Source organism: Misgurnus anguillicaudatus, chromosome 20, assembly GCF_027580225.2.
Source record: "Misgurnus anguillicaudatus chromosome 20, ASM2758022v2, whole genome shotgun sequence".
Lineage (NCBI taxonomy): Eukaryota > Metazoa > Chordata > Actinopteri > Cypriniformes > Cobitidae > Misgurnus > Misgurnus anguillicaudatus.
In genome coordinates, this window is record NC_073356.2 from 16250693 (window position 1) to 16263873 (window position 13181).

General features: G+C 38.1%; 1 protein-coding gene across 29 annotated transcripts in view; it reads left to right on the forward strand.

Annotated features, from left to right (window-relative positions):
• The window catches only part of rims2b (regulating synaptic membrane exocytosis 2b), a 132741-nt gene that overhangs the window by 86732 nt on the left and 32828 nt on the right, over positions 1-13181 (forward strand). For 21 of the 29 annotated variants that reach the window (XR_012359702.1, XM_073858182.1, XM_073858185.1 and 18 more), the window contains 6 exons: positions 1592-1687; positions 4519-4578; positions 4952-5002; positions 5221-5268; positions 10378-10431; positions 11667-11852. The exons of 3 other annotated variants lie outside the window; for them this stretch is intronic. Coding sequence is in view for 25 of the 26 variants with exons in the window: in XM_073858182.1 (XP_073714283.1) it covers positions 1592-1687; positions 4519-4578; positions 4952-5002; positions 5221-5268; positions 10378-10431; positions 11667-11852 (495 nt within the window). In the remaining variant the exon portion in view is untranslated. The remainder of the gene's footprint in view (positions 1-1591; positions 1688-4518; positions 4579-4951; positions 5003-5220; positions 5269-10377; positions 10432-11666; positions 11853-13181) is intronic. 5 more of the 29 variants (XM_073858197.1, XM_073858205.1, XM_073858187.1 and 2 more) reach the window with 4 other exon arrangements.

The window sequence follows — 13181 nt, forward strand, 5'->3', positions numbered from 1 at the left end:
ATCCCTCACTTTGACCCGCCCACTTTGCTGCTGCTGCTAGTTGATTGACAGCTTGCCAACACAGAGCACATGATTATGAGGGGTCTCACTTTGAGCATTTGCAACTACGCACATACTTTAAATGTCTTGTCTTAATAATAAGGGGTTGTGTTATTTTAACATGGAAAGTCTGAGCATTCATGTATGAGTGAAGGGAATGCTTCAGATTCAGATCGAGTTAAGCATCAATGATCACAGATTTTCACCTTACAGAAGCAAGCAAATCTGAGCTACAGGAACAGTTTAAGAATTATTGTTATGATTTTTAAATAGTGGGCAATACCTTGCACCATTTTCTTTACTGTACAAACCGTTTAGGTGTTTACAAATTGTACAGCAAATCAAAACAAATGTTACATATTGTCTCAATAGAGGATCCTTTTTATTTATTTGTTTAAATAAAAACACAATGCAATGTGTCTCTTGCTTTTAGGCACACATATTAATGCTGTTTGTGGTGCCTGTATGTTAGTGTGGGTAGTAATATTGCACATGGCTTAAAGGGATAGTTCACCCAAAAATGAAAATAATGTCTTTAATGACTCATCCACATGTCGTTCCAAACTCGTAAGACCTCCGTTTAAGATGTTTTATATTTAGTCCGAGAGCTTGTTGACCCTTCATTGAAAATCTACGTACTGTATACTGTCCATGTCCAGAAAGCTAATAAAACATCATCAAAGTAGTCCATGTGACATCAGTGGGTCAGTTAGAATGTGTTGAAGCATCGAAAATACATTTTGGTCTAAAAATAACAAAAATGACGACTTTGTTCGGCATTGTCTTCTCTTCCGCGTCTGTTTTGAAGCGCATGCGCGGATGATGTATGATGCGGCTGACGTGTTATCTGGTGCGCCCAAGCTGGGGTTTTTTTTGTGCGCCCGGGCTTCGTTTACAGTCTGAGGGAGACACACGCTGTAAGTTTGAAAAAAACTTCGCAACCATGTCTGAGAATAACACGTCAGCCGCGTCACTGCAGTCGCTTGACTTTGGTCTCACGCATGCGCTTCACAACAGACACGGAAGAGAAGACAATGCTGAATAGAGTCGTAGTTTTTGTTATTTTTGAACCAAAATGTATTTTCAACTGACCCACTGATGTCACATTGACTACTTTGATGATGTTTTTGTTACTTTCTGGACATGGACAGTGTGCCGTATGTGGATTTTTAATGAAGGGTCAACAATCTCTCTAACTAAATATAAAACATCTTATACTGTGTTCCAAAGATGAGATCTTACGAGTTAGGAACAACATGAGGGTGAATCATTAATGACATTGTTTTCATTTTTGGGTAAACTATCCCTTTAAGTCCAGCTTAAGCCATCTTTGTTAGATCTCTTAAATGCTGAGGCATAAATTAGTTTTGATAGCTTTGCATATTTGCCCGTACTCTTGACTTTGAGTTTTACTTTGGCGCTTTGGTTTCCCTCTGGGAACATAAAAAAGAGTGCTAATATGCCTCGTCCACTCATCGCCTGTATAATGATCACTTTTTCATCTGTTATCCTCTATCCGCAATCTAACTTGCTCTTCTGTTCTGAATCATAGTGTGTGCCCTCTCTATCGAGAAGATGCGGTCAGGTTACTTCGCTCCACTAAGATGGCCCGTGCATGCTCAGAAGGCTCTTACAGTAGTGTGGACAGGTAGTAAAATACTTTGGTAGCAAACTACTTCCGCTCTTGTGTCGTGGATATTAGTTCTGACTAGACTAGCTAGTGACTCTCCAGGTTTTATGATTAGGATCCATTTTAGAGAGCTTTCCAGTGGGTGGAAATGGAGACGATTGCATCTTACAGTACAAAATGGGTCATTTTCTCAACGAAATGCAGAAACAGTTAATTATTGGTTGATCCTGCAGTGAGAAACTCGCACTAGCAGAGAGTGCTATCGTTCCGCTGTTCTTCCGCCTATTGAGAAAGCTCATTGTACAATCATTGTAATGATATGAAGCCATTATGAGTCCACTCAAGAGGATAACTTGATAACATTTCAATTGTGACTTTGCCGGCTAAAGATGGCAGTAATCTCCATTTCCCACAGGGAGTGAGTGTGTGCTGTAAGTGTGTGCTTCCACCAACCCAGTCTCACGGATTTGCGTATAAATAGCACGAAGTGTAAAAATCGTGCAATACATACGCCAAATTCCACTTTGGCGTGCATGTGCTTGCTACAGCAGGTGACTGACGGTGGGCTTGTGTTTTGATGACCAGGCACAAGCTCTTTCATAAGTTGTATTTTCAAAGCAAACTACCTTTACTTTCTGACAGAACTGCCTCTGAAAAAAAATAAAAACTACAGTGCATGTTCACTGTAAAAGCATACATAGAAATATATCTACTTAACTCCCAGATATAATAGGTGGGATTTGATTTACTTAGTTTTTTAAGCTTTGTGGAGTCCCACATATTTTGGAGTGGCTTTGGTGTATGGCCAACCCATTTTTATGATTTGCGTATAAATAGTACGCAGTGTGAAAAGACGTGTAATACATACATCAAATTCCAATTTTGCGTGCATATGATAGGCCAGTCTTTCCCGTTCACTTAATAAGGCATATGTAATACAGCAATATTTTCACTTTGTTTTATCTATTGTTTTCTCTTTTTTTTCAGTTTTTTACCCTTGTCGCTTGGGTTTGGGGTTAGAGCAACTTTTTGTTACATAAAATGACATCCAAACCTAGCCTGGTTAAGTAGTAACTGAGTTATGGTCTGGCAAAGCTTCATAGACAAATCATTTTTAAAAGGGCCGTCACCAACGGACATCTCTGAAATGCCTCTGTGTCCAATTGGATAGACGAAGGAGATGAAGTATGCAGAGTTATATCAGACTTTTGCCAAATCCAGTCGGTAAGACAGCGATAACATCTTTTTTTTAGATATGAGGGCTTCGAGTGTTGTTCTTTGCTCGGGTTTTAACGAAAAGGAAAAGTTTAAATCGCTTAAAACAGACGCGATAGCTGATTCGAACAAGTGATGTTCCACGGCGGCATCCATCTTTGTAATGTACAAAATCTGCTTCACCGCTGCTGCGCTGTCGTCATCAAAGCCCGCCCCAACGTTTCTGATTGGTGCCGGGATTTCTCTGCATTAGAAATGGCCTTAAATGGCCTCTCTGCCAGACTACTTGCAGAGCAAATCTAAATTTGCCGGAAGTTTTCTGGGTTTTCCCAGGCTAATACAAACCCCAATTCTAACCCCAATGACCATGGTTTAAAAATAGACAAAAACATGCAGAAACCTATACATTAAATGACATCCTGAAGCAATTCCCAAGTCTAACACCAAACCCAAGCGACAATAGTTTAATGAGCACCTATTTCAATGCTAAAAACAACGTTATTTTGTGTATTTGTTATAATACAATGTGTTCACGTGGTTTATGGTTAAAAAACACATATTTTCCACATACCAGATTTCCCTCTCTTCCTGAAACGCACTTATTCATGTACAAAACTCATCGATTTGAAAAGCTCTGTGTCCCTGATTGGCCAGCAAATCTGTATCTTGTGATTGGCCTGAATACCTTTGACGTCAGCAGGAAATGTGCCGCTCTTTACCATGTTTGAACGATTCGGTCACTAACAGGAGTTCAGGCTGTGAGTCCAAGTGGGATGAATTATGATAATGTCAGTCTTTACTACATCACCAATCCCAGGAAGTAAACTGTTGCCTACAATCCGTGTGTTTGTTGTAGTCCAAGAAAAGAGATTTACATTGGAGATAATAACTCACGTCATTGTTTACTTTGGGGTGTGTACCTTTTGAATATCGTTAACATGTACTAATACACACTTACATACAAAGTGAGTCGGATAATTGGTGCTCTTTAAAAAACAAAAAAGAATTGAGAAGCCAATACATAAAATGACGTGAAAAAAGATGCACCGTACACTCTAAAAACAAACGGTGCTATATAGCACCAAAAGTGGTTCTTTGCTCGTAATCATAGAAGAACCGTTTTTAGTGCCATATAGCACCAGTGAAGCACCTGTGTAGAACCATATAGTGCTATGTAGAACCATATGTGGTGCTATATGGCCCCTATTTGGTTCTACACCGGTGCAACACAGGTGCTTCACCGGTGCTATATGGCACTAAAAACGGTTCTTCTATGATTACGAGCAAAGAACCACTTTTGGTGCTATATAGCACCGTTTGTTTTTAGAGTGATTAAGTGAAATTGGAATTTGGTGTATGTATTACAGGACTTTCCACACTGCGTGCTTTTTATGCGCACTTCATGAGAATGGATTAGTATGACAGTCCTATAGTGTGACGTATTGCTGAGTTTAGTGTGATAATGATTTAAACAGACCTGCTTGCAAACATCATTATTATCATTGCTTATACTGATACTAAAAATATCTGTGAATGAATGACACTATTATGGCTTCCATATTGTTACAGATTTTTCGTAAAATGAGTACGTTAGCATGTGCAGTAGAACTGATTGTGTGTTATTTTATATTCAGAAGAATAAAGAGGGATAGACAAATATCTGCATACAGTGACTCATTCGAATCTCCTGACAGGTAAAATATGTATTGTATTTACTGTAGACTCTTAAAAATAAAGGTGCTTAACAATGCCATAGAAAAACCATTTTTGGCTGAATGGTTCCATAAAGAATCTTTAACATCTAAAGATCCTTTCTATGTCTTTGTAGTAAAAAAGCTATAAGGTTAGAAACATGTAAGAAAGAAATTATTCTTCTAAGAAGCTTTGACTGAATGCTTCTTTGAGGAACCAAGAATGGTTCTTCTATGACATAGCTGTGAAGAACCTTTTAGCCACCTTTATTTTTAGGAGTGTAGAATTTAGCAGCGCAGCTGTTCTGTAGTTACAGAAATAGTCATACATTCATTTCTTCATTTCAATCTATCAATCCTCATGCTCTGTTTAAAGATATTACAATGGGCCCAATCATGTTATGAACGGAACCTCTGGGGACTACAGGTAAGATTCTCTGGAGATCTTAGACTGTCACAGCATCTCACCATTCACTAAATTCTCAGTATCATCATTTGGCCAAGAAGCTTAACTTATGTTCCTACTGAGGTGTTTTGGGTCTATATCCAACATCTTTTCAAGCAAATAAATACTGAATATCACATACTGAGGTTCTGAGCACACTAAAGATCTAACAATATTAACATTACAGTTGGTTTATTCAGTAGGTCATGCCCCAGGATAGAAATCGAACCTTCTACAGATACAGAAAGGTATTGTTTGATTAAATGCCAGTAGCTTATTTCATTCAGAGCAGAAATTAGTTCGAATTAGACATAGTTGTGCTTTCACCTGTTGTTACCTTAAACATTAAACAGTTTCGGAATGCAAAATGTAAGCTAATATGTTGTCAGGTCTCATGTACTTCAGTGACAGTTCCATGATTTAGGGGGTGTGCACACCAAAGCATTTACACGTGGCTGAAAACGGCAGACGGATGCCGACTGTCAGCTTTTTTTCAGCCGAAAAATTCGCATGACACAAAATTAAATCCAGTGAGTAATCTATAGCGAGGAACGCGATACTAAAGCAATAAACCCCAAGAAGCAGTGGGTTACCAGTGCATTTTACAACAGCTAAGGGGCGTTGTTAGGCACGACGCGAAGCGGACCCCCTTAGCTGTTATAAAATGCACTGTAACCCCACTGCTTCGCGGGGGTTTATTGTGTATAAAACGGTTACTTCATATGCATAGCAGGGTTTCACAAAATGAAACACAAATAAGTTGTAATTATATTAGTACAAATATTGCTCTTCCGCCAAACAAAGTATTTCCTCAGAATCAAGTGTGACTGCAACAGGGCGCAATTCTCAAGCACCACAGACGCAGCAAAGACAAAATGAAAATATAATTTAAGACTGTGGTGTTTATTTTTATAAATCAACATTCATCTAAAATATACATTAATATTTATATCGTGCAACTGTTAAAGTGATGATCAAATATGCTTGGAAGCATGCTCTTTTTTTTTGATCAAAGTTTTTATTGTTAGAGAGTTTCACCGTACAAAAGGATTGCCAAAATACAGATAATACTCTGAACAATTTTCCCATTTTCCTTTCCCAAATTGCCCTCCCATATTCCCAGGCGACCAAACCCACCCCATCTCTCAGTGGTTAAATAAAACAATATACAGTATATATAATATATATATTTATATGTAAAATAATTTCTAGGTAGTGCAAGATAAAAGGCATATACAACTGCATGCATAAAGAAAGAAATTGAGCAGTCCTAGACCACCAGGACAAGGTTAAAGTTTTACAGCTGCTCTTTAATTTTTAAAATAACTTCTAACCAGGCTGAAATTGTCTTTTGAGAAGCACCATGTAGTCTTGCCACTGAAAGTTCCATATTGGCAATATCCAAGAAGGATTGCATCCAATGGGTCCAATTTAAAGAATGTGGGGGTTTCCAATGTAAAGCGAGCATTTTCTTGGCAGCCGTAAGACCACAGAAGAGCATTTTTTTCTGGGTTAGCGAGAAGTTGTAAGAAGAGTCATCATTCAGCAGCAAAAGTCTGGGGCAGCATGGTATTACTACCTTCAGAATGTCCTTCAGGGTAATGATTACTTGTTTCCAAAAAATGTTAACTTTATTGCAGTCCCAAAACATGTGCATAAATGTGCCAAGTTCTCCAGTGGAGCAAAAGTTGCATATTGGAGAGGTGGAGGTTTTCATTAAGAAACACTTTCTAGGGGTATAATACATTCTGTGAATCATTTTGAAATGAATCAGTTGGTGATTAGGGTTTCTGGAGACATATTTAAGATTAGACCATATTGTGTCCCAGCATATGTCGTTACTCCCTCCAGAGTCCAACTCCTTAGTATCTCTATTCCAAATGTTTTTGATTGGCAGATTTTTGTAAGTGGATTCTAAAAATAACAGGTATAGGGAAGAGACCATACCCCTTGTACCCTCAAGTGAGGTCAACAACCTGTGTAAAGTAAGGCAAGGAATATTAGAGCCCCACGGGACCCCATATGCACGCATGGCAGATCTCAAACGTAAATAGAAAAAAAATGAGTTGCCTGGTAGGTTATATTCTGCACGGAGGTCATTAAACGATCGCAAACCATTGTCCCCCCAAACATCAGCCAAGACATTAATCCCTCTGGTACTCCATTGAGGAAAAACAAAAGATTTACTGTCAGAGAGAAGTCTATGATTATGAAATAACGGGGAATTGGAATGCCATTTGAGATCGTTCTTAGAAATTTTTGAGGCGGTCCGCCATATGTAGATAAGATATGCTATTATTGGTCCAAGGCGCCGTTTAACAGACTTCATTGGAATATTACAGTATATCAAATCCTGTAATCTATAGGGCAGTGCCAAATTTAGCTCAATCGGTAGCCAAGATACTGTTGAGTCAGGATTTAGCCATACTGTTAGAGGTCGTAAAATAAATGCCCAATGATAGAGCCTAAAATCTGGTAGTCCCAGACCTCCTGCTTCTTTGCAACGCTGTAGAGTTTGATACTTTATTCTAGGGGACTTGCCGTTCCATATGAACTTGGATACAACTCTCTGTATGGAAGCATGCTCTTTAGCCGTCAGTGTTTTTTTTAAGATGCCCGACCCAGTTTTAGTGTAATGCCTAACAGAAAAATTATCTTCTTTAAATAAACATAAAATATCAAATGAAAGAACAGACCATCCGCTGTCCAACAACAACAACAACAAAAAAAACGTTTCATCCTACCTTCATTTGTTCTCTTATCAGTTATCACCTCTCAAATTTTCAAAAGCGGAGATAATTCCATTTTTGTGAAGAACTTTTGTAAGAGATCAGATTCAGAGCCATCAAAACTCACACGTTACGCTAAATCCACCACAACGCTGTTGTGTTGAGTAAATGTGTGAGTGTTTAAGTTGGGTAAGATTGCCATCTAGTGGACAATAGCGGAAATATCCATTTAATACAAAAACAACCCAGAGAACGTTTTCTCTTTATTGACGAAATGACTCAACAATATCTATGACATTCATCTGGATATCGCCATAATTGTGCAAATGTAGAAAAAAAATTAAATATGATTAAAGACTGTGGTGTTTATTTTCATAAATCAGTACGCAGCAACAGTGGCGCAGTGATACTTGTGATACGGTCTGAACCGTGGGTTTACCGGGATATTTTATCACGAATGAAGAACCAGAACGAGCTGTTTTATAATTCAGGGCAGGTGTGTACGTAGTAGCATTGGTCTACTCTTCAGCACAATGATAACCTCCTAAAAACCAACATAAACTCTTTTAAATACCAACACAACAGAACACTAAACGTTAATATATCTCTTCCTAATTTATCTTGATTAAAAATGTGCATTATAAAACGGGCAGTTCTGGTTCTTCATTCTGATTGGTTGAAACGCGTTCTAAGGCTTGATAAAATCCTCCGGTTAACCCACGGTTCAGACCGCATCACAAGTATCACTGCGCCACTGTTGCTGCGTACTGATTTATGAAAATAAACACCACACTCTTTAATCATATTTTTAATTTGTGTACAATTGCACAATTATGGCGATATCCAGATAAATGTCAATAAATATTGTTGAGTCATCTCATCAATAAAGATAAAACTCTCCCTCAGGAGTTTCTAACTCAAATTCATATTTCCGCTATCCACTGGGTGGCGATCTTACCCAACTTAAACACTGACGCATTCACTCAACACTAAAAACAGCGTGTTTTGATCAGGCTCTGAATCTGATCTATTACAAAAGTTATTCACATAAATGGAATTATCTCCGCTTTTAGCTGAAAATTTGAGAGGTGATAAGAGAACAAATGAAAAGTTTTTTTGTTTGAAAGCGGATAGTCTATTCTTTCATTTGATATTTTATGTTTATTTAAAGATAATTTTTCTGCAAGGCATTAAACTAAAACTGGTTGGCAACTTAAAAAAAAAACATTGACAGGGAAAGAGTTTAGCATGCTTCCAAGCATATTTCTTCAACAGTTGCATGAAATAAATGTTAATGTATAAATTAGATGAATGTTGGTTTATAAACCATTTGCTTCTGTGTTGGTTGGGAACTGCGCTCTGTTTCAATCACACTTGATTCTGAGGAACTACTTTGTTTGGCGGAAGAGTAATATTTGTACTAATATAATTACAACTTATTTGTGTTTTATTTGATAAAATCCCACTAACGTTACGTATATGAAGTAACCGTTTTATAGACGCAATAACCCCCGCCTAACAACGCCCCTTAACTGTTATAAAATGCACTGGTAACCCACTGCTTCTTGGGGCTTATTGCTTTAATATAGCACTTAATTTCTACATTTGCTCTTATTATTCAGTCCCATGCAAAGGATGTATTATTTTCTGTTTAAAAATTTCTAAAATAATTCCAATAAAATTTAGACTAATCTTACTGCAAAATGTGAACATAAACACATGAACATTGAGTGCGTTTACATGCGCAGTCTTACGCCGATTATGCTTAATAAACGAATAACGTGTGTGGTCATGTAAACGCGTAAAACGGTTTTCTTGAATCGGGGAAAGCCCTTAAACGGCATAAGCAAAAACCGATCGGCACAGGTAGTGGCATGTAAACACTTTAACCGGCTTTCTCACGTTTTTGTCCATGTGTGCATGTCTACACGTGTGAAAGATAAACGTCAGATGCAGAAGTAACACATAAAAGTCTCTGCTCTACTAAAGCAGTTGGCAGAGAAACTGTGAAAATAAAAACTGGTTCTGGAGACACAAAAAGAGATAAAACAATATAGCTTAAGACAGATATGCCGTCAGCTTTTTTATCACTATTATGTACTATAGGCAATGACGTCACTACCTGCGAGAAACCAGACAAGTCGCCAAGTCCTATGTAAACGCAGTTGTCTGCATAGCCGGTTTATTGATTTGCATGTAAACGCATGAAACTGTTTTTTATAAGAAGAAGATTTTTGATAGTTATCCACTTATTCTGTGCATGTAAACGTACTCATTGGCACTACTAGTTTCCAGAAGTAAACAATGCAAGGACTTGAAGGTCAGTGTAGAAGTCTCAGGTTGTCATTACCTAAAACACCATTTGACCAATAAAAGAACCACATAACAACCACCCAAAACACCTTAGTAATAGCAGTGCCCTATAGAAACCACCTAGGGCCCTCGCATCATGATGACTTTGTTAGTCTAGTTTGTCCGTTTGTACCAATATGCATTATATATCAAAATAAATTCAGTCATAATTCATGATAACTACCATGAATACAGAATGACACCTAAAATTAGGCCCCTGATACTCGAAAGAACGGTTTTTAGTAGTATTTTATGTTCTCTTATTTACATCCATAGAGAGGACCATATCCCAGAGTTCCCAGCTAACCATGAGTACTTTGAAGATCTCAGGTATTGTGAATGTGTGTGGTCACGAAAGGTTAACATAGAAGTAGATTAGACCGTAGTCATGGGGCTCATTGTTGTAAAATGTGTTTCTTTACCATAACCATTATTCTTTACAGCAGCTTCCTGGAGCTTAAAAGAAGATTAAATTTTTCCTGTTTATTTTTCTTGCTTATTAACTTTTGTTTCCCTCAATGACCTGTCATGTTTTGTTTGATATTTCTTTTTCAATTGATGTTTTGGTGCATTTATACTGGTGACCCACTGAGTAGTCAGTAGTCCCTTTCACACATACAGTCTTTACTGGTAATTTACTGGTAAATTGCAGTTAACAGATCATGTGTGAACAGAACCTTTCCGGTAAATCAGTGCTCCCAATTTACCAGTAAGACAGGTTGTAAGATTACCAGTAATTTACCGGTAAGCGTTATGTGTGAACGAAAATTATAGGATTACCGGCATTTAGAACGGACGACGTCAGACCGTGCTGACAGCTTCGGGCCAATCATAGCGTTTTAATACAGATGACGCGTTTACCCCCGCACTGTTTACGGACGTTTCCACACGCTTGAAAGTTGAGCAGACCTGAAGTTTACGTCCACATTTCTTCACCAAAGTTGTTTAAAACAGCTTACCGCCGAATTGCCGACGTCCTTAGCACCCCCTCTGTGAAGCCTAACGTGCAAACAGTAGTGTTGTTAAAAACGCATTTTCGGTTTGACGTCGTCTCATTCAATGTTGTTTGGTCATGAGCAACTTCGCGACTGTTTACCACAGACGTGAAAACAGCAAAATACGGACCGTGGATATGAACGACGTGGATTGTTTACAAATACAACACTGAGCTCGCCGCGTGCTACAGGTACTTCCGCTTTCTCAACGAATTTACCGGTAATTTGATACTGATGTCTTACTGGTAAAATAACGGAACGCCACTGCGTGTGTGAACAGCACATTTTTGTATTTACTGGTAAATTCATTCTGGTAAATTCATGGTAATTTACCAGAATTACTGTGTGAAAGAGGCTAGTGTTGAAACCTGGAGTCACTTATCGTACGTTTTGTTTTACAATTAGTTATCTTTTATTTTTCAAGCCAACATCGTTTCACAGGAACCACTACTACTCATGAGGAGCCAAAGTGGTTTAATGCTCAATGCAATTACAGAATGTTTCACACCTTGACATCCCAAGATGCACTGGGCCTCTGCTGAGCATCAATTTTTGACTAACATTCTGCAGGTACAGCCGCAGTATGGTGGACAGGCATGACCATTACAGGTCCAGGTCGGCCGACCAGCGGCCCATGATGGAGCGTCCGGTCTACACCCGCTCCCGCTCGTCCGAGCGGCCCGACTCCGGCTACATGCGATCCATGCCATCCTTACCGTCAAGGAGATCAGCCCCCCCCTCTCCCGCCCTAACGAGGTGACCCAGACCAATCACAACAAAGCACTAATCTGCCAAACCGATCCATGCCTTACGCTTCCTGTCACCTGGAATGCTCCTTTCCTCTCCGCTTCTTTTTTTGGTTAACCCTGTTGTAACAATGCTGTTTTTGATTTCTCTTCATTTATAATAGTAGAAAGTAGTGATGATGGTTGCTACTAACGTCTTTTCATTTCGGTTATATATTCACACCTGTTATATTCTCTTGGGATATAATGGTGTGTCCCTGGCATTGTACTTTTTTTGTTGGTTTACTAACATTATTTATTTGTAGTTTAACAGTTTCTGCTTTGAGTTGTGGGCTGTATGAGCGCGTGTGCTGTCGGCCTTTTCACTTTTCTTGCAGCTTTAGCACCTGACACTGACCTCATCACTCCTTTTGAGATATAAGTAAACCCTTTGACCTATGATTTGCCAGGAACATCATAAGTCACAAGGAACCTTACGTAAATGTTGAGATTTGCGCATGAAGTTTCGTTCTTGATTGTGCCACAGTTTATTACACAATGTAAGCCACATCACTAGAAATCAAATGCGACATTCAGCTCAAAAGGTGCTTGATAGATCACTGTGTTTACTGTGGAGTCGATGTGCATTTTATACGTAAATGTTTAGTTACGTGGCTAAAATGCACATGACTGTGACATATTTATCAATTTGAATGCATGCTCTTATTATAGTAAAATATGTGGGATTAGATGTGATTATTGTTTCTGTGGTTTTATACAAACACTCCAAGGGTGAATCTCATAAAACCAGTCAAGAACTGTCTAGGTTATGTTTTAGCTCAAAATTAATATAATTATTATGTTTAGCATGAAAATAAATAGACTATCAGGAACATTTATATCCAAATTGCTGTAATGCATCTGGTTGTTTTACTCTTGAGGGGTTTTTTTCAGTTTTTTTTTTTTTAAATTGTAATAAATGTACTGTATACTACGGAGCCCCTAAGGGGACATAGAGAAAAAATTAAATAAAGTTTAGTTTCGCGTGCGCACATGTAACTATCGCGTGCGCACGCGAAGCTAAACTTTTTTTTTAAAAATCTGCACATGAAAGTTTCGCGTGAGCACATGAAAGTTTCGCGTGAGCACATGAAGCTAAACTTGAGATTTTGTTTGCTCCAATGTCACCTCAGGGGCTTGGTAGTATACTGTTCAAAAGTGAACTAAATAAATTACTTTATATAATATAATTTATTTTATATATATATATACTGTATATACAAATGTTATAATTTTAATTAATTTTATTAAAACATTTTTTTATTAAAAATGCTCAATAAAAAATCTAAAATATTTAAAG